Source organism: Phlebotomus papatasi, chromosome 1 (genome assembly GCF_024763615.1).
Source record: "Phlebotomus papatasi isolate M1 chromosome 1, Ppap_2.1, whole genome shotgun sequence".
Taxonomy (NCBI): Eukaryota; Metazoa; Arthropoda; class Insecta; order Diptera; family Psychodidae; genus Phlebotomus; species Phlebotomus papatasi.
The window spans coordinates 46,974,061-46,996,976 of NC_077222.1; the positions used below are offsets into that span (position 1 = coordinate 46,974,061).

At 35.7% G+C, this 22,916-nt stretch overlaps 2 protein-coding genes across 2 annotated transcripts; one reads left to right on the forward strand and one right to left on the reverse strand.

Moving 5' to 3' along the window:
• The first annotated feature begins 62 nt into the window (after positions 1-62).
• On the forward strand, positions 63-14,862 carry LOC129799466 (eukaryotic translation initiation factor 4 gamma 1-like). Its single transcript, XM_055843361.1, has 2 exons — positions 63-924; positions 13,359-14,862. The coding sequence occupies exons 1-2, from the start codon at positions 63-65 to the stop codon at positions 14,729-14,731; spliced, it is 2,235 nt and encodes a 744-aa protein (XP_055699336.1). The 3' UTR covers positions 14,732-14,862.
• Positions 14,863-16,895: 2,033 nt separating this feature from the next.
• Positions 16,896-20,805, reverse strand: LOC129799853 (uncharacterized protein K02A2.6-like). The gene is made up of 2 exons (XM_055844147.1): positions 19,692-20,805; positions 16,896-19,564 (listed from the first exon to the last, which is right to left on the reverse strand). Exons 1-2 carry the CDS (start codon positions 20,803-20,805, stop codon positions 16,896-16,898), a joined length of 3,783 nt encoding a protein of 1,260 aa, XP_055700122.1.
• Positions 20,806-22,916: the final 2,111 nt, after the last annotated feature.

Sequence of the window (22,916 nt, forward strand, 5' to 3'; positions counted from 1 at the left end):
GTTCAACATTCAATTAGGTGGTGTTTGCAAAACATCAAAAAGGTGAAAAAGTTGCATAGGATATGCAGTCAAATGGTGAAAAGAAATCCATGCAAAAGCATGGCAAAGGCAACACGGGGAAGTCCAATCGCCAGAAAAACATGGCAAGGAACAACGATGGCAGAAGCAATTCCAAAAGCGGCGATTTCAAGACACCACACAGCACCAATACCACATGGCCGAGGCCTATGGTGAACTATCCATGCCCTCGGGTTCCAGTCTCTGTTCCTGTACAATTGGTTCCCCGATCACAAATAAACATGGCTCCGGCTACTTCGCATGTTTTCGGAGCTGGAGTTCCGATGTACCCGAGGTACAGCCTCAGTGTCCCCCCACCCCCACCTCCGATTTCATCGCCGGCACTGCCCGTGCAGCAGAACATACCGATAATACCAAACATGGCTGCAGCATTTCCACCATTGCCGCCGCCCGCTCCCAGATATAGCATGAATTTTAGCGAATTCAACACTTTGCCGAGGTATTCGAAGCCTCGATTTGCACCAGTCACAATAACTCGTGCCCCTCTCACAACATCAACTAGTAAGGCACACTGGGAACGGGAGACACCACATGCTATTCCCATTGTCGATCCCAATTCCAACAAGGACATTCGGAAGGAGCACATTGACAATATTCGAAAACATGCAAGTCTTGTTGACCTCACAGTGGAAGATCGTGGTCTGAAGTCCGATTCCCAGGGGACATCACAGGAACAATTTTGTATACAAGACTTGCAGTTCCTTCAAGAAAGTCTCATCTCCAACGAAGAAGAAGTGACAAAGAATGATCTACAAGAGTTAGTACATGATTCCTGTGTTCGTGAGAATCAGGAAGATGATCAAAATACGTCTCAGCAGAAGCCCTCAACTGATGATAAACTGGAAGGTAAAAATAAAAAAAAACTTAAAAAGCCAAATTAAAAAAAAAATTGAATTATTTTTCAATTTAAGGAACTTAAAAAAATATTAAACGTAGAATTAAAGTTGAAGTAAAAGAGAATTTTAGAAACATTAACAATAATTACTACATCCTTATAAGACAATTCAACTATATTTTTTTATCTAGTTATAAACAAATTATTCCATAATCTCGACATTATAGTATTTTTATTATTCACACTTTGGATTAATAACTTAATAAAAACAAAAGCAAATTCGAGCCCATTTCGATTATTAATTTAAAAATTTTCTGGATTAAGGATTATATATATTAGATGAGTTCATATATTCTGTCAGTAGAAGAGGTCGAAAGTTTGGAGTGGTATATCTCAGCTCCTGATGAACATAATTGGATGGGTGAACTATTGTTGGAAAGCTTGGTTCATTAGCTTTCAGAATCTGGTATATATAATCTTCTATGAGTAAACCATGGTCATCCAGAACCATTTATGTCGAAGAAGCCACTTTTTGCAACGTCTTTTTTGACCATCTACTTCTGGGACCAGGAGAGACCCACGATTATCGCACAAGGACTATTTGTTAGAGGAACTCAAAAGGTATAATTTGTGGAAGAAACTTTTTTTTTGGACATCTTACTTTTTTTATTCATCGACTTTTGCAAGAATTTTGAAGTGTTAAACGGAAGGAAAAAATTACTGAAATCCTAAAAGAGTGGTTTCTGGAGGGGAAGGATAGACGCGGGGATGAAATTGATGTGATATTTGGATTCCTTAGATCAACTTATGGGGGAGTACTTACAACATTCCAAGTCGATATCTTCATTAGTTTGTCCAGAAAATGAGATAGAAGGATTTCTGTAATTTTTTCCTTGCGTTTAACATTTTAAAATTCTTGCAAAAGTCGATGAATAAAAAAAAGTAAGATGTCCAAAAAAAAAGTTTCTTCTACAAATTATACCCTTTGAGTTCCTCTAACGAACAGTCCAAGTGCGAGAATTGTGGGTCTCTCCTGGTCCCAGCAGTAGATGGTCAAAAATAACGCCGCAAAAAGTGTCTTCTTCGACATAAATGGTTCTGGATGACCATGATTTACCCATAGCCAATTACATATACCAGATTCTGAAAGCTAATGAACCAAGCTTTCCAACAATAGTTCACTCATCCAATTATGTTCATCAGGAGCTGAGATATACCACTCCAAACTTTTTACCTCTTCTACTGACAGAATATATGAACTCATCTAATATATAAGAAGAACCACAAAATATTATTTTTTTTTAAAAAATATTTTTCATAGTTCTGTGATATTTTCTATTTTGAGAATTCTGTGAATAATTTACATTTTGGTCACCACATCAATGTGAAAGAATATCCTGGAAATTTCAAAATATATTGTCGGTGCAATTTAATTGAATTTCGAATAAAAAGGGTGACAAAGCGTCCTAGTTTTGCAAAATACGCAAACTCATAAATTAAATCCTATATCTCAAAAGTGCTTTCACATAATTTCCTCATTTAAAAAAATGGTTTATTGGTCCAATTCATGTGCCAAGAATTTGTTCATCAATTCGAGTTTTACACTGCATAATTTCTTAGGTTTACTGGTTAAAAATAGATTTCGACTGGGTCAAAACTTGTCAAAACGCATATTTAATTCTTTCACGAGCTCTGAGAAAACTTAAACATTTTATAATGAGCACCTTCTTATAGGAAATTTACTGCTCTACAACATTGCAGAAGACTATTTTCCTCTATCTCGAAAGAAATGTGATTTTCGAATCATTTTCTAAAAGTCGATTTTGTGAAGATTCTCAAAATTGCTGGGGCAAATTTTGTCAGTCTTCGGAGAAATTATGACGTTTTACTCTCGCAAACGTTAAAAATATCAAATAGATATTGTCCAAGCTCCGCCTTGAGCAGAACTCAGGCTAGAGGAGGAAATTATTTCGAATAGCTCAGAATATTTCCCTGCTCTTCGAGTAGCTTCCAGGAGCTTCCTGGTCTGCGGATCCTGGTTGAGTTGTCCCCGGCGTCTCTCGACTGCCCCTAATGGTTGGCTAAAGAGCCTCAGGTCTTAGGCAGAAGTGCCACCTGTTATGGACAACAATCAGTTGCCTCTCTGGGGAAGGGCAGATAAATCTGCACGCAACTCGGCTGTGGTAAGCCTCAGTACAGGATCTCAGCAGAAGATTCACTAGGAATCGCTCTGAAAGCCGACTCTAAATTGCCACTGGAGGCAATTGGAGCTGGGCCGCTGATTATATGGGCATGCAAGTGCCATCGATCTGATAGGCCCTGGAACTTGAGAAAAAAGCCCTGCAAAGACAATTTAAGGCACTTCCTCTTTATATGTAGTGCCGCCGTACTTTGCTGCTGCTGTTGAAAAAAATTGGAAACTCTCAATGACTGTAGGCTTTAATCTGATTTATTATTTCAAATTTTAACATCTTATATACTAAATGCTAATTCCCACTTCAAGCACTGTCCTAAAAATATTAATTACCTAATTATTTAACCTAATTTTGCAATTTTCTTATGCCCTATATTATGTCTTCACAGAAAATTGCTGACTGATTGCGCGAATCGCGAATTGTTGTTTTTCCGGGTGTCGTCTTTCTCTATTTCCGGGTGATTCACTTATTGATGGGAAAATCTGGGAAATCAAGACATTTTAAATCTTCAATAGTTCGTAAACTATTGATTAATTTACAATTTTGATTTAGCAAATATAATTTTGAATAGTTCAAAAATAGTTTGCTAATTATTAATAGAGATAGAGATAGCATACGCCATCCTTGGGTATTGCAATCACTAATCAGTCAGCAACGTTTATGGGTTTTGAAGTGTTAAATTTTAGCATCCTACGAGGAAGTACAAACTAAAGGTTGTACTCTAAACCTAAAGGATTTGTTTTTCTCACAGGATGTCTAAGGATTTAATAATAAAATAAATAAATAAATTTGAATTAAATAATAATTTTCCCTACACCATAAGTGCTTGAAGTGAGGTTTTATAAGAATAGTTTAATCAAATATTCTTAATTATTCCATACATACATACATACATCTTAACGAGAAATGTGCTTAAATTGAGCTAATCAGTATTGATATTTTCTGTAAGCCAAATATTCCAAAAATGGGGCTCAAAATTTCATTATTTTTTATTTTACATAATCGTTCCTCGAATCCCTTGAAACTTTGTAAGTTTAAGAAGGTTCATGAAGGCTATCTGTAATAAAAATTTCAAGACTCAGTCTCTTTTATTTTAGAAAATAGTGAATATTGAAATTTTCGTTTTGACAAATTTTGCCCAAGTTTAGATCACATATAAAGCGCCCATAATACCTTAGGAATAATAGAATTGAATTTCGGATAAGATTTAGTTCACGGTTCGTAACTGGATGATTATCGGTTCATATTGGTCAGATCTGTCAGATATTCAAATGGCCTTTCCTATTCCAAAGAACCCAATGGACGAAACGTCTGATAAGTTAATCTCTAAAATATATCCCAAAAATCGTAAAAAAAATTTCGAGCAATTACAGAAAAAATGGACAACAAAATTTTAGAGGGTCTTTAGGGGGTTCCTCAAAGTTCAAGCTGCTATTTTTAACCATTTGACTTCTAGTTTTGATGATGGCTAGTCAGATAGGCAAAAAGCATAACATCATATCTCAGAAATCGTCAGATTTTTAAAGATATGTTGAGAAAAAAGATCGATTTTTATACATTTTATAAACGATAAACTGATTCATTAAAAATTAAAAGAAATCCACAAATAATTTTCCAGATATAATTTAGAAGGATAAGTCAAAGAAAAATATTTCAGTGATTATTAAAAATAAGGTGAAAAACAGATCATATTTTAGGTGTGATTCCTTCATAATCACACCTATTGTGATACTCCGATTTTGTAAAAGTGCTCCGATCGAGCTGAAATTCACAGGGTATATGTTTTGAACATCCCTGATCCCGAAAATGGTAGTCCGCCATTTTAGGGTCCGGCCGGCTGTCCGGCCGTCCGCAATCCGCAGTACGCAATATCTCCGGTTTGGAAAGAGATATCTTCATACATTTTTTTTTAAATATATTTCCTTGCGCGTATGACGATTTCTATGCTATTAGTTTTTTGAAAAACCGGGTCTAAAACAGTTTAAAACCGGTTTTTCTAGGTTTTCTCGAAATTGGAATATGCAATTTGAACCATTTTATGTTCATGTTGTAGCGCTACTTGAGTAGACCAATTAAAAAAAATTGGAGATTGCTCCATGATTTCTCGAGATATTTCAAGTTGAAGATTGCAATTTTAAGAAATTTTGTTCGTAGCGTCGGGTAGGAAAAAAAGCGGGAGAAGCAGCGTGACACCTGATGATTTTCGCGGGTCGCCAAATTTTTCGCTAATTTACGCGGGACGAGAAATTTTTCGCGGGTCGCCAAATTTTTCGCTAATTTACGCGGGACGCGAAATTTTTCGCGGATTTTCGCGGGTCGCGAAATTTTTTGCGAATTTTCGCGGGTCGAGAAATTTTTCGGGGATTCTCGCGGGTCGCGAAATTTTTCGCGAATTTATGCGGGACGTGAAATTTTTCGCGGATTTTCGCAGGTTGCGAAGAATTTCGCGGATTTTCGCGAGCTGCAAAAAATATTCTAGATCCCTTCTACCTTCTACTTTACAATTATGTACAGACACAAGAAAAAAATAACTTTAGGTAGTCAGGAAAAATTATTTTCTTTATGGGACACCGGTGTTCCAATCGTCCTTAAAGGGTTAAATTGGGGTACCTTTGAAGTTGTGTATTTTTCTCCTGTTTTTAAAAAGAAATTGAAATGGATAATTTCATAATTTAGCTTAACAGTTGGTTTATGGAGCTCAATTAAGTCATGTTAAAATCCAGATAAGAAGGATAATTAAAGTATGGAAAATAGGGATTAGTGGGATGAATTGCACCTTTGAAGTCGGACAGCTTTTGAAATTGGTTTTTTTTTGTCATATTTATAAATGAAACTGGATCATATTTTGATATAATTTAGCTCAAAAAACCAATTGCGAATCTAAATTACATCATGATAATACTCAATTTCCATTTAAAAATGGAGAACACGATGACATCAAAATATATTATTAGTAATGACATGAATGCTACCAACAAGGCATAGAGAAATTATATTTTCTCGTAAGGGAGATATCTATAAACATGCTTTATTATTTTATTTTTTTTATTTACGTATTGGGATGTCAGTTCTATACCCCTTGGAATCACGTGTAGTAAATTGAATTCAAATTAAAATTTCTGGTTATTTAATGAAGGTTCAAACTTAGGGAATGAAGACTTGGTCCATTAAAAGAAAGCCTGAATTACAAGGTCAAAAGTAGTCTAACTTATCTAGAGAAGCACCACATAATTTTGCCGAATAATAGATGAAAATGATTTTATGTTCTAAAAAAATATTAATAATAATTGTCTTTATTGAAACATGATATGAATTAATGCAGATGTAATATCAAGTGATTGAAATTACAATATTTTGTACATTTTATACCATAATAATGACCTCTACACACTAGAGAAAATTATGTCCATATTGAAGAGTTTTTTTCTACGCAAGAGTAGGAAATTTAGGGTAAGTGTGCCAAATTTCGGCATAGTTGCATGTAAGCGCCAAAGTCCCAAGTTTGAAATGTAATATTTTAAATACAAATTGATTTTTTTATTCTTTCTTCTGAAAGAGTGTTGCTTGGAACCTTGTAAAGAGTTTACCGTCTTTATTTACTCTAAAATCATTCTTAATACATTTTAAAATGAATAAAAATATAGACATAGTCTTGGTGCCCTTTTTCGGCCACCTTCATTCTCATAGTTCCTTGCCCTTTTGGAATTCTTCCAATGTTTTTTTCACGTCATCTCGTTTGTTGAAGCTACATTTTTTGTTATTCTTTTTCATTGTATAATCTCTAGAGTGTCTAGAGTATGTAAAAACTAAAAATTCATGGAAATTCGAAGAACAAAAAAGGTGGCCGAAATTGCAAGCTGGCTGGAATTTGGCACACTTACCCTACTTCAATATGGACATAAATTTTTCTAGTGTGGCCGTAAAGGAGAATATGCATAAATTACTGTCCGTATGAATTTTGAAAAATAAATAAGTATTATCCTTTATTATAGGTAAGTATAATCACAATTATCACAATTATAAAAAAAACTGAAAGTTAATTTGATTTATTTCAATAGATCTTAAAAATCAATACCTCACTATATTTCAATGTATTTATATATATATATATATATATATATATATATATATATATATATATATATATATATATATATATATATACAATTGTGTGTCTGAAATTTACATTAATAAAATATGGACTATTTCAATTAATTCGCAGTTTTTTATAATTGTATTTAATTAGTTTATTATGGAATTGAAAATAAAAAAAAGCAAACTTTGAAATTGAGAATTATTTCGTTCTGCTTATGCAAATGAAAATTGATAATTTCGTGATAACTCTGAAACTCTATAAGATAATGAAAAATGTTTCTCAGAATTTTAAGTTATTATGTGTTTTTAAATAATGGCTTGAGGTTTATGTACCACAAGTTTTAGTCAGAATTAAAATGACTATTTAATTTTTTTGCGTCTCAGACAATTTCTGAGAAATTATGCCATATTGTTTGTCCGTCTGTCTGTTATTAATCGAACGCAATGATGAAAGGATAAAAAATTCTCGATTTTTTGAAAAACCAATAAATTTTGTCAAATTATTAATCGTATCGAAAGGTACTTGCATTTAATAAGTTCCATTTTTTAGAATGTCAGTGTTGGAAGTACCTGCTCAGCCTATATTGTAGACCGTCCAGAAGTGTTCTTGAGTGTCATTTGCTCTGATTGACGATTCTCTATGCACTTAAATACAATTAATATTGAACCAAAAGTTCGCAAAATTCTCACAATATTTTGAGAATAGTTACTTGAGATTCTTTACTATCTCAGCTTTTGTGGTACAAGGTGGAATGCGACCTCGTCAGATCAGGCCTAAATTTTGAATTGACACGTTTTGACACTCAGATCACGAATATCATATGCGCCAAAAATCGATTTTCGTGGACGTCCCGTCCGTTCGTCCGTCCGTCGTATAACCACTTCTGGAGAGAGAACGGAGAGGGATATCGACAAGCGGTTTTCGGAAAAGGTGAAATATGTCTACGGGTGGCTATAAGTAGGTGATGTCACATTCACGCCAGATCCGTCCGCCATTTTGTAACACCCCCAAATTTTGTTTTCTCAATCACTTCTTTCTGATGCCCCTGACCAAAGGGGTCAAAAATTTCATTTTCAAATTGTCTTATCTCTGGGTATAATTGTTAGAATTTTAGTGTTTGGGAAAGCCCTCGTGAAATACTAGAACTCTTCTGCACCTCAACTTTATCCGATTTAATTGAAGGACCGATTAATCAAAAAATCAATTTTCGAAAATTCGATGTCAAATATTTCGAAAACTAGACCATGCTTTTTCTTTAAATTTGAATATGTTGTAACTGAAGTCGAGACCTTTCTAACGATGGGTAGCACACCTCCCTCGATGTTCCATGACCCGAACTATAATCAAAAATGTCTTGATCGGACTGTATTTTCGGTGTTTATGGAACGCGTTCTATGAAATTTTAGTATTACATCTGCGATCAAAACCTCTCTAGCTGTGGATCGCATTAGTCCACACCACTATACCCAGACGCTTATTACCCTTACTAGACCCTATATGTAATGTTTATTACTCGATTTCAATGAACTTTCTTTTTCTTTTATTGGCATTGTGTAGTTGAACTTAAAATAGAAAATGACCATTAAAAAGTCTAGATAAATTTATGGTAGCTGAAAATATTTACATACGATTTCAAAATTTCTCCGAGAATAGTTTTCTCGATGAGATTCTTTTTACCCCCAAATTCAAATGACAATTGATTTTCCGAGCATTTCGAGTTGCAAACAGCCCGACTTGCATACATTTCGGGATTGCCTGTAAAGAATCTCAGCTACCATAAGCTTATCTGGGATTATCAGGGATTTTGTAGATATTTTGTAAATTACAAAGGCAAATATTTATCATAATTGCGAAAATATCATTGAAATATTCTTAATAAATAGCTTTTCAAAGTCAAAGCCTCTAGATAGCCTTTAATAGGTACCGTCGTTGCGGGTGACTGCACGTTTTTTCGCTGTTTTTCAACTTTTCTCTCTAAAAGTGGATAGTTAAAATGAAGGGAGGGGGGGATTTGAGTAAAATTATTTGTATTCAGTTGTTAATGAATAGATTTTGTGCCACTAGCATTAATTTTATAAAATTTTACTGTGTTTAAAAAAATCAAGAAAAAAGGCTTGCACTGGGGATAAGAATTTTAATTCAGAAATGGTATATTTTTCTTAAATTCTTTATAATTTTTAAGCTTTAGGTCCCACAAAAATAAATATAACACGAAATGGTAGACACATGTACAGAAAATATATTTTTATTGAATTTAAAATGTTACCGGTGTTACAAATAGAAAATTTGTCAGATAAATTCAAAAAAATTGCGAATTTATCGTTTTTTTCATATAGATTTTAGAAACTGTTATCCTCGTGAAATCATTATAAATTTTGATTAGATACTCTTTCATTTGGTAAAAGTTTTAAAATGATTGCATTGGGTTTTATACTAAAACTAAAAAATCACTTAAGAAAAAATGTACCATACTTTTATACGGAAAATGTATGAGAATGCTCCGCCCTGGGTGCGGGTGACTTTGCACTTTTTAATACATACTAAAAAATCAACAATTTCTGATAATAAACGACAATGAATATCTTCACACCTAAGGGTGAGATGCACGAGATCTACAAGATGGCATGATCGCCATCTTGATTTGACGTTTCTGCCCGCCATTTTGAATAACTGTCTAACCCTAAAACTGGTCCGATTGGGTTGAAATTTTAGTATGTTGTAGGTGATGTCAAGACCTTTTCAGAACGTATCTATGTTCCAATCTACGTCAATTATTTACCTAGATACAGAGGCTCAAAGTTTAAAATTTTGAAATATTCATATTTTGGCGATCTTTATTTCCTAATCCTTAATTTTAAAACCTAAACGAAATGCCTCAGTAACCATTAAAAATGGTTGAGGCTTTTATTTTATATATTAGATGAGATCATATATTCTGTCAGTAGAAGAGGTAAAAAGTTTGGAGTGGTATATCTCAGCTCCTGATGAATATAATTGAATGAGTGAACTATTGTTGGAAAGCTTGGTTCAATAGCTTTCAGAATCTGGTATATGTAATTGGCTATCCAGAACCATTTATGTCGAAGAAGACACTTTTTGCAGCGTCATTTTTGACCATCTACTGCTGGGACCAGGAGTGACCCACGATTATCGCACAAGGACTATTTGCTAGAGGAACTCAAAGGGTATAATTTGTGGAAGAAACTTTTTTTTTGGACATCTTACTTTTTTTTATTCATCGACTTTTGCAAGTAAATTAAAAGTGCATTTATTTATTTTTTTATTTTTTCATCTTTGCAAAAACAGTTTTTCAGATCTTCAAATAATATGCTGTTATAAAGAAAAATATTACTTTTCTTTTTGTTTGTTATTTAGATCTCATCGCCTAACGATAGCGCTGTCTTTTTTGTAATAAAAGAAGATAAAAGAAGCTCTCCGTAGTTCTGTTTTCATGAAAGTGTCAAAATTTTGAACTTAGAGCCCCAGTATCCAGACAATCGCTTGACATAGGTCGGATGTTATATATGTATGTTCTGAAAAGGTTTTGACATCAGCTAGAACATACTAAAATTTCAGCTCAATCGGATGAGATTTTTGTTTTGACAGTTATTCAAAATGGCGGACAGAAACGTCAAATCAAGATGGCGACCACACCATCTTGTAGGTATCGGTCATTTTATTAAAAATTATCAAAAAATTGGATAATTTTTAGCCAAATACTTCTATAATAAAGTTTAAGAAAGCTCATTACATGCAATTTTATAATATAAATCATGCGTTCTTAGGAATATTATAGTGAAAAAAAGTATTTTAATAAAAATAATGAACAAAAGCGAAGTGGATTATTCTAGCCAGATAATTTTAGAATAGATTTGGGCAATTTACTTCTCTTAAATCTATTTTGGAATTGCATCTTCAGACAACTTTTTCGCGGAGTCGTTTTTTGACAAAATACCTATACTACAATTTCATTGACTATTACTGAGAATACAAGAATCCTTTTGAGGATCATTGTACCTTACTTGCAGGGCCGGATTTAGAAATGTGGAGGCCCAATGCCATTTTGTGGGGCCCTAAAAATCTGACGTTTTCCAACAGTGTCGCAGCTTTAACATTTGACATAAAATAACGTAATTCCGTGCAACAGGTAAATTTAAGCAACTTTCAATTTACCTGAGACCTGAGACCTTGTTTTTACTACTCGAACCGACTCGGGCTCTATCGAAAAAAAAACAGTACAATCCCGTGATTCTTTTGCCTATGAATCACAGTTGTAGCTACAGAGTGGAAGACTCGGGAAGAACATTTCAGCAAAAAAAACTGAAACGTTTAAAATTAAAACGTATTCTCGAGTGAAAAAGGACCTCCATGTGAAGCCTTAAAAATCCCAAAAACGACAAGATTTTATCCATCCTTAAAAAAAAAGTTATACACGATAGATCGAAGGAGTACCTTCACTGAGAAAAAAAGAGGGTGCGATTAACTTTTTTTCCTCGTAACTTTAACACTTTTTAGGTGTAAAAATATATTAACATTTTTTAATGTTAATTTTACACCTTTTAAGGGTAAAATTAACATGAAAATGGGTTAATTTAACCCCTAATACACCTAAAATGGGTAATATTTACACCGATTTCGGATCAATACAGCAGGGTAAAATAAACATTTTCGAAATGTTATTTTAACTTTTTCGGATTTCTCTCAGTTAGTGTTGGCTTGCATGTTTAAGGCCAGTTGTAGAATGTGGATTTTTTTTATGAGAAAAATTTTCCAATAGACCAAATGATCAGCAAACAAAATGATTGTGTACACCTGAAGGGAGAATCTTACGATAATTTGGACATTCGAATGGCCACTGGAAGTCAAAAACTACCGTATTTGAAGGCCTGGACTTCCGCAATGATTAATTTTATCAGTTTCCACTGGGTTTTTAGGCTACAGCGTCAATATGAATGCCAATGTGTATTTGAAAATTGTCTCGGAAAGACCCCTGAAGCCGTGAGCATACAAAAATTTCGGTAAATTATTCTGGAAGTTCGAACAAGACTCGGAGCCCTGCTCGAAACCGTCACAGAAATCACGCTCCAAATAAAATTTGGCTGAAAAGCAATGTTTAGCTTCTCGATTTTGGAGCACAATGACCTCGACGATTCTCGGATGCAAAACTGCTTGACTTCTCCAAGAGGGACATTTTGATGATCAAAGTTAGGACTAAAAAGTAGCGTAATGTCGATGATCTGAAAATAGCCCTTCATCGTAAATGGCAGGACATTCGGAAGGCTGGCATTTGTGCAAACAACAATGCATTTTCTGAAAGACTTAAGACCCTTAAGACCATAGTCAAGTCAAAATAGGATTGTACTGAACAAAAACCGATAGTATTCTAAAATTTTTATGTATTTACTAACATTTTATTCTTATTTCAAAAAAGTTAATGAGGATAATACAGCGAATTAGTTTGTTGTACTTTTTTTCAACCACACGATAAAGAAAATATGTTCTTTTATGCATTTAAAATTAAAAACATAAATTAAATCCAATCTTTCGGAGGATTTCGTAAGCTGAAAGCTTGCTAAAGCCACCAAGAAAAATTTTTCCTAGACGAAAATTACGGGGAATTGATTAAAAATGGAATGGTGAAAGCTCTTTTTTTTGTAATAATTTATATTTTGTGGCCATAGTAAACTTTTAAAATGTGGAGTCCTCTAAAATGTGGGGGCCCGGTTCCTTGGCCCCAGGGAACCCACCTAAATCAGGCACTACTTACTTGGTACTTAACATATCCCTATATACTTTGACATGGTAGACCGGATCGGCGAAGACTATCATTAAGTGCTAGAATTATTCAAACTCTCACGAATAGCAGAGTGCAAAGTCACCCGCAATGACGGTACAAATATTAGAAAATTGTGTTTGAACTTTGTGCGGATTTCACTGGCCATACGTTATAAAGCGAAAATATTTTTGTGATATAAAATTTAAAGTTATTTGTTTGAACAATTTGCAAAGCTGAAATGGGTGTAATACTTTTTCATCCATTTTCTCTATAATTAATGACAATTAAACGCGAGAATGATTATAGTTTAAGGCAACAACTTATGTCTATATCAGACAGTTGTAAATAATTTGTTCTTACTATTTTATTACATTACAGATTTTTCCCAAAATGATAATGATATAATGAGTGAAGTAACAATCAAAAGTTCAGATGATCAAAGTGATGCATCGGATGGAGAGCTGTTGGAATTAACAAGTAACAATGAAGCAATAGATACAGGTGAAGAACAGAACGAACAATGCGATAATCTTATTGCTGGTAATGAGAGTAATTTGCAGGAGGATGCAGCTACAGAAGAAAAAGAAAGCTATAAAGATGAGAATGAGGAGGAAAAATCGTGTGAAAATACCAATGTGTGTGATATGGCTTTGCCAACCAAGAGGAGAACGTATACATTGGATTTTTTGTATAAATTCAAAGATTGCAGAATGCGGGGATATTATATTAAGGATTTGAACAAGTGTCCAGATGCTATTAGGGACATTGATATCAAGAGGACAGTCACTGTGAATAATTTATTTCCACATTTTGCGGTGAAGGGAACAGAAAATGTCATAATAACAACCAAGTCCAAGAAGAAGGCTCAACCGGTAGCAGACAGGATAGTCAGTGAGCCGATAAGGACATCATCGAAAGAGCGTACAAAATCTCCGTTGAAAGGAAAATCAAACATAATTCACGTGAATTTATCTATTCATGAAGATGTCAAGTTAAATGAAGTGCAAAATGCCTGGAGGCCATCGGTATTCACTAGCCAGACAGGTGATTTTGGGGAAGAAGTGGAAACGGAGAATTTATTAAAACAATTCCGAAGCATATTGAATAAGATAACACCGAAAAATTTTGATGTTCTCCTTGTTCAAGTGAAGGAAATGAAAATTGAAAGACCGCACCATGTGGATGAGTTGATTAGTTTGGTATTTGAAAAAGCTGTGGCTGAGCCCAATTTTAAGGAATGCTATACCAAATTATGTCAACAAATATCAAAAGTGTACCAACCACCACCAAATTCAAGCACAAGGAGTGACTTTGATTTCAAACGTAAGCTCATCACGCGAGTTCAACATGAATTCAATACCTGTATTGAGATATCACAGAAAAATGTGGGTGATTTCGAAAGTGAAGTTGATTATGATAGTGTGCGGAAAAGAGCAATTGGATCTGTTCAATTTGTTGGTGAACTTTTCAATTTTGAGTTGCTTTCGTTAAAAATAATGAAAAGTTGCGCACATAATCTTCTGAGTTGCGGTACTGAACTAGCTGTGGAGTTGATGTGCAAGTTTTTGTCAACAATAGGAGCAAAAATGGAAAAATCTGTGAGAGAGTTGATGATTCGACATGTTAAGGAAGTTTTAGCTTCAAAAAAACAAAAGTATCCCAGCCGAATCCGTTTTATGGTGTTGGACTTGGAGGACCTGCACAAGGCTTGGATTCAAAATAACATCACTTCAAATGACCTAATGAAATAAATTTATTATCAGATTTTTTTTAGTACAGTTAACGAAAGAATCTGTTAAATGGAGAATTACTTTTACTTGTTTAGTCCTTATTTTTATTTTATTTGATCAATAAATCTCAAAGCATTGGATGCTGCAATGTATGCACACCTCTTTCTTTAATGTTCTAAAATGTCTGTATTAAAGCCGTGTCCTTAATTAGGAGGCCAAAAATGGGAAAGAAAGAAATGATCAATCTTCTTGAAAGGAGAATGGTCAAAACTATATGGGCGTTGGTCCCGGAATCGCCATAAACGGGAGTAGGCGCATTTTGTAGGTACTGATATAAGATTGAAAAATTGCGGAGTACCAGGACGATAAATGCTGGGAGTCCTTGTAAAAAGGCCTTTATCCTTCCAAAAAATCGCTGTTTTGACAACGAATTACACAAGAACTACTAAATTCACTAAATTGATCTTGATGAAATTCGGTATAGGGTCAGTGTATAACTCAAACTTTTTATTTTTTCACACCACCCCCTCCCTCCACCCTCCGTTCTGGTAGCCCTCATGTAAAATGAGAGCACATTGCCCTATATCTCCTTTATGAGAAAAGGTAGAAAGCTGAAATTGGGCATGGGAACAAAGCCTAGGAAGACTTTTAAATCATGCATACTAACCTCCCCCTCTGCCCCCCCCCCTTCCTGGTAGCCCTCATACAAAATGAGAGCATTTCACCTTATAACTCCTTTCTGAGAAAAGACAGAAAGTTGAAATACAGCATTGGAACAAGTCTTAAAGAAAACTTTTTAACCATACAGACCAAACCCTTCGTTCATCACCCCTTCTAGTAGCCCCCATACAAAATAAGACTATTTTACCTTATAAGTTTTTTCTAAAAGGAGACAGAAAGCTGTACAGTAGGCTCTCTCTCAATCGGGAATATGGGGCGAAATGTCATCCGGTTTAGCGATAGAATTGAGCGTCAAAGCCTTTGTAAATTCCACAAAAATCGCTCAATTATAAAGAATCACGATAAAATAGGAAGAACTGCAGAGAATTTAAGCGAATTAGCTTCATAATTAAACGTGAAAATTGTCAACAAAATTTGTCGCCCGATTGAAAAAGAGCCGATTGAGTGAGGGTCTACTGTAATTCGACAAGATGTCTATAAAATATAGATGCATATAAAATCTAGAAAATTATTGTTGACGTTAATAGTTATTCATTTTTTCATTCTTTTACAATACAAACCAAAGACTTCTTCTCAGAAAGGAGGTCAAAATGCTCTGATTTTGTATGGGGTGACCAGAAGGGGTGATAGCGGAGAAGGTTAACATATGTATGGTGAAAAAGTCTTCCTTAAGCTTTGTTGCTTTGTTGAATTTCAGCTTTCTACCTTCTCTCAGATAGGAGTTATAAGGTAAAGTGCCTCCATTTTGTATGAGGGCTATCAGAATGGGGGGTGGAGGGATGGGGTGGTATGAATAAATAAAACGTTTAAAACATACACTGACCCTATACAGAATTTCATCAAGATCACTTTAGCAATTCTTGTATAATTCGTTGTCAAAACAACGATTTATCGGAAGGATAAAGGCCTTTTTTACAAGGACTCCCAGCGTTTATCGTTCTGGGTCCTCGTTTTTTTTTAAACCCTATATCAGTATCTTCAAAACGCGCCTACTCTCATCTTTGTATGAAGATGAACCAGCGCCCATATACTTTTGATCATTCTTCATCATTCTAAAAAATAGTTTTTATGCTCTAGAACTGTTCCTCCATGGTTTTTAGAACATTGGTTCCAGAACAAAAGTTGTTACCTATGCTAATGTTTATCCAATGACATAGGTCCCGTTCGTGGCGATTCCGGGACCGGATTTGACTATTCTCCTTTTTGGTAAACTGCTTAAATATTTTTTTTTTGAAAAGCGTCACGAAATGGCGGAATGAGTAGTTTAGTAAAGCGCTTCGTTAAAGTAGTCCCTAAATGGAGGAAAACCTTCAGCTCATAAATTCTTATCTGAAAAAAAAAAAAACTGTGGAGTTTGCATCCAACTATTAAATAAAATACTTTATTAAAGTTCACTAGTTGTTTATTTATCTATCTTCTCACTTGACAGTCCAATCATAATAATCCCTTCTAATGCCATCTGACGGCGGGTACCACATCTCCCTTTCTTTATGAAAATGAATCATTACTTCTTCAATACATAATCCTGTAGTTTTGCTGGAATATTAACTGCACGTTGTGGTCTTGATGATGATGATTCCTGGCGATCCTGAAGAGGCTGGAATACCTTCTTGAGATGTGATGAGTTTCTTTCGTAGATCTTCTTTGATGCGACATCTTGAATCTTCGTACGGGATCCAGATTTTTCAATAACTTTGAATTCAGTTGAACCAAAGTTTGGAGTCAACTTATTACCGGAAATTACCGTCTTCATCAGCACCTTATCTCCGATTTCAATATCATTGTGCTTCGCTCCTCTCTTCAAATCCTCATTCTCCTTCCCTTTGTGTTTCAAAATGCGATCTTTCTCAGAAAAGTCCATATCTGGTGGAGAAGTCTCCATATCAGTAAGCGATGGTATTTTCCCTCTTATAGTCCGTCCTATGCACAGCTCGGTGGGCGTCTTTCCCGTCGTCGTATGAGGTGTCGTATAATACATCAATAAGTACTCCTTGAGGTCCTTCTTCCAATCTCTATTCAGTGCTTGACTTATTTTAAGCCTTTTTAAAACAGAACGATTCTGCCTCTCTACCTCACCGTTCTCTTGCGGCCAATAAGGTGTTGTGTTATTCAAATGAATACCCCTTATTTTGCAAAATTCTTCAAATTCTGTGCTGACAAATTGACGACCGTTATCCACTGTCACTGTCCTTGGAAATCCGAGTCTTACAAAAATGGCTTCAAGGCGGGTGCAAGTTTCTTTGGCTGTGATTCGGGTCAGTATTTCGATCTCTTTGTACCTGCTAAAATAATCAACGATTACTAGCAAATACTCTCCTGATGGCAGAGGTCCCAAGAAATCTAGTGCCACATCTACCCATGGTCCAGACGGAATCGGCCTTCGCTGCATTGGTTCTGGTTTACTGGGTAGTGCTACAACACGACAGCCTGCACATGTTTTGACAATATTCAAAACATCTTTATCCATACCCGGCCACCAAACTTTATCACGCAATCTTCTCTTCATCACAGATTCGCCTGGGTGGCCTTCGTGAGCTAACATCAACATCCTTGACCTCAACTTCACAGGAACTACAAGCTTTACACCCCTGACCAGTGTTTCTCCTGCGCACCCTAATTCATTTTTGAAAATCTGATATCCTTTAACAATATCTGAGCTCCAATCCCCGGTATCCATAGCCTTCTTGACCGATATTAGTTCCTCATCCTCTCGTGCAGCTGTTTCAATCTCGCCGAAATCAATCGCTGCAGTCTCAAGCACTGACCTCACAAAACCATTGTCATCTTCATCAAATTCTTTTCTTTCCTTATCAATTGCAAGCCTTGACAGCGGGTCAGCAATATTAGATTTCCCCTTCCTATACACCACGGTATAATCAAATGCTTGCATCCGAAGCACCCACCTCTCTATACGTGCACAAGGCTTTGACGTAGGTTTGAAAATGGCCTCTAGAGGCTTATGATCAGTCTCTAGTTCAAATTTTCGTCCAATAAGATAGACTGAAAATCTCTCAACGGCCCAGACCAAAGCTAGGGCTTCCCTTTCAGTTTGATAATATCTTTTTTCTGTATCCGTTAGACTCTTGCTTGCGTAACTTATAATCTTCGGATTAGAGTCAGAACGCCCTTCAAACTGAAGCAATACAGCTCCTAGTCCTACAGGTGAAGCATCTGCTACAATCCGAGTGCGATGATCATTGTTAAAGAATCCCAACGTATCCGGAGTAGCCATAACATCCTTCAGTTTTTGGAAAGCATTTTGGTGTTCATTCTCCCAGTGAAACCCACCATCTTCACGAATCAGTTGTCTCAATGGAAAAGTTAGTGTTGCGCAATCAGGTATGAATCGTCCCACATAATTTACTAACCCCAAAAAACTTCTCACTTCTTCTTTGGTCTGCGGGGCTCTAAAAGTCTTTATAGAAATCATTTTATCCTCAGCCAGATTGATTCCACGCTCCGAAATTTTATGTCCCAAAAATACTATTTCGGAAGCTCGGAAAATACATTTATCACCGTTAAGAAGAACATTGTGTGCTCTCAATGTTTTCATCACATTCTCCAAAGCCATATCGTGTTCTGAACGAGATGCTCCAAAAACAATAATATCATCAATATAATTTAAAGCATTCTTACATGATGATAGCATCTGCTCCATTATCTTTTGAAACATCTCAGGGGCACACGATATGCCAAACATCAGTCGTTTGAATCTGTACATACCTTTGTGGGTGATGAAGGTTGTAAGATGTCGGCTTGACTCATCCAATTCCACCTGGTGAAAAGCACTCTTTATGTCCAAACGGGAAAATATTTTCGCTGATGTCAATCGTGGGAGAAAATCCTCAAATGTCGGCATGTAATGGTTTTCTCTTCGGATTGCCTTATTTACCTGCCTCATGTCCACACACAGGCGAATATCTCCTTTGTCTTTTCCCACAATCACTACCGGTGAAACCCAAGCACTTGGTTCATTTACCTCTTCAATTATGTCGGTTCTCAGCAACTCGGTCAGCTTTTCTTCTACTTGATCCATCAAGGCGATTGGTGGCCTACGTACGTGTTGTATTTTTGGTAAAATTGTCTCATCAACTGGAATGATCAGTTTAATTCCCTTTATTTTAGGAAACTGCATTCCTGCCAGATCTTTCGTTACTTGATTAATCACACTTCCTGGAGGAGTAGGAAATCCCAAAGTCAGAACCCCCAAAGCTTTCGCTGTGTCTTTCCCCAACAAAGATTGTGTCCCCTGTTTAATAACATAAAACCTTGTTTTTTTCCTGTGAATCTGAGGGTCCACCTTTAACTGCAATTGTAGCTTCAAAAACTCCAACTATTTCTAGAGGAGTTGTTTGTCCATATGCCTTGAGAATCTTGTCACACTGTGTTGACATTCCGGAAACCCGTACACCGCTATTCTTCATTTGAACCCAAGTCTTCTGATCAATTATATTGTACTTTGACCCTGAATCAATTATCATTCTGATCAACACTCCCCCAACATTGCACCAAATCCTTTCATCATCGTCCCCGATATTAAAAATAAAATTTTCTTCGTCAAAATCTTCGTTGATGGCTCGTACTTTTGCCTTCTTTGAAGCAGGTTTCTCGTCTTGTGTGACATCCGCTTTTCGTTTCAAGGTTTCACGACTTTTGCATTGTGAGTAAAAGTGATTTTTCCCTCCACACTTGTTACAACGTTTCCCCATTGCAGGGCAGTCAGGATTTTTTGAATCGTGATTTCGTCCCCCACATCTAGTGCAGGAGAAAGTCTTCTTTTGTTGCCCCGAACGTATTTTGTTCACTCTCTCTGTATCACGGAGATTATCATCTTTTGTTCCACTGGCTCCACCAGCCTCCATTTCTTTAGATTGACGTTTTATTGCTTGATGAGCTTTAACAATTTTCGTCAATTGGGTAAGAGATAAATCCTCTTTTGCTAGTAATTTCTCCCTCAAATCTGAGTTAGCCATTAATATGACTCTGTCGACAATGGAAAACTCACGGCTTTCCACATCAGAGCTCCCAAAATTGCATTTTGCTGCCTGGTGCGTGAGGCGCATCATGAATTTTTCCAAAGTTTCATCTGATTCTGGTTTCATAGTGTAAAACAAATACCTTTCAAAACTCTCATGCTGTTTTGGTGCAAAATACTCATCGAGTTTTGCAATCGCTACTTTATATGGATTAGTATTTCGGTCTTGTTGAACATCTGCACCAGGAATTCTGTGAAATACTCTTTGAAGTTCAAAACTTCCCAAGGCCAAGAGCTGACTTTTCAGCTTAGTCGGATTTGTTTCGCCACTAGCCGCAGCTACATGCTCAAATCCTTGCTTCCATTCAATCCACTTCGTCCGAATCTCACTATCTGGTAGTGATTCAAACTTGAAAGGTGGCAAATTCCACTTATCCATTCTTTTATCTGAAATAGTTTTAAGACAAAATGAATCCTCTACTACAATTTCCTTGAGTGAGACTCTTTTGTGCAACTTACTCAGAATACCTTGAACAATCTTCGGGTTGTTCAACCGTTTATGCTATTTCACAGCAATGTCTCTCAGACTTTCCGTCGTGCGGAATTTGTTGTCCACTGACAAATGTGCCTTCCGGCCGTTCCGCCTTCAGCGGTGATACGTTCTCTTGCCTTCCCGGCAGCCCCGTCTTTTGCGGTGACCTGTTTTCTAGCCTTCTCGGCAGCCCCGTCTTTTGCGGCGGCCTATTTTCAGCCTTCTCGGCAGCCCTGCCTCAGCAGCGGCGTATTTGTGCCTTCTCGGCAGCCCCGTCTTTTGCGGCGGCCTGTTTTTCAGCCTTCTCGGCAGCCCTGCCTCAGCAGCGGCGTATTTGTGCCTTCTCGGCAGCCCCGTCTTTTGCGGCGGCCTGTTTTCAGCGGTCCAGTCGTCAACTTGGACTTATTCTTTAGAATATTTGCTATGTTCTTCCTCAAATAGATTCTATTTGGGAGAAAACATAACCTCATTTCAGAAAAAGTAATTCATACCTTCTTTTCTTCTGTTCTCTCTATATTTATTCATTTATCCCATTTTCCATTTATTCTAATACCTGTCTTGTTTATCCTCCGTCGCCACTTGTGGAGTTTGCATCCAACTATTAAATAAAATACTTTATTAAAGTTCACTAGTTGTTTATTTATCTATCTTCTCACTTGACAGTCCAATCATAATAATCCCTTCTAATGCCATCTGACGGCGGGTACCACAAAAACAATATAAAAAAATTAAATTGTCATAAATTTATTTCATAGTTAAACTAAGAAAACCCAAGAAAAATCGTGAAATAGGAACTTTTTTTTTAGGTTTTTTTTTTTTTTTTAAGAAACAGCCTGACAAGGGGTTCTTCATTGTTTAACCCTGGAGGTTGGAAAGTAAAACTGAGCCGACGATGACCATAAGGGTCTTTGACAGACCTGAGGATTAGCCGAGAGATGGCTTAGCGTAATTATATTAGAAATAATGGTCAAACTACATTTCCATCATTTTCCACTAAGTCGTCTCTCGGCTTAAGTTCTAAGTGTGTCTAAGGCATAAGATAAGGTGCGTTGTTCCTGTGCATATGTTGATACTAATGAAAGTATAAATACAATACGATACCTCTTGGTAACGCTCATATAACTCTCCCTTGTATAGGTAGGTTCTGGAATTGTCCTTTTTTTGATGCCAAAAATCCTTTGTGAAATTCCACTTATTCTACTTTCTAATCGCAGTCAAAAGTTTGCAATTCTGTTTGCTGAGGATTCACGTTTCACGAGGATTGGCAAGGCTCTTATTAGATTAAAATAGGATTTTTCGCCCAAAATGGCCGAAAAAAAAATTTAGAATTACATCTTAGTTTCGGTAAATAAAATATTAAATAATCAGCGATTGTATAAAAATTATGTGCAATTTAAGAAAAAATATATAAATCTTATTTCATTACTTAAATTAATTAAATTAATCATGTTATTATATTTATTACATAAATGTTTTGGTGTAAAACCAATTGAAAAATAAAAATTTAAAGTCATTAAATAATGACATAAGATACTCGTACAGTATTCTTTAAGAGATTACGTGGGTCGCGCATTATAAAACAAACAGCATATTTCCTTGACATAATTTTTCAACATAATAAAAATTTAATTCGAGTTCTTAAGTATATAAAACATATAAAAGTATAATATTTGTACTATATATTTTCTGAAATTTTCATTTTAAAAACTCATTCGTTGGAACCTGATTTTTGGATGTGGTTTTTGAAAAATTACATACAGTGCCCGCTCGCCGTGATCCGGACGGTTACATTTAAAATAATTTTAAGGTCATGCATGCATTTGTGTTTAGCAATGAAAATGAATTATCCTGTGATGTTTTTGCTTAATAAATGAAGTATAATAGCATAGAATTCTCTTTTGTGTCTTTTTGAATTTTTATTTAAAACTTTTATACTAATTCTACAAAAAAATTTGTACTATATTTTTGAGACGTTGAACATATTCAAAAAATCCATCCGGATAACACTTTAACAACGA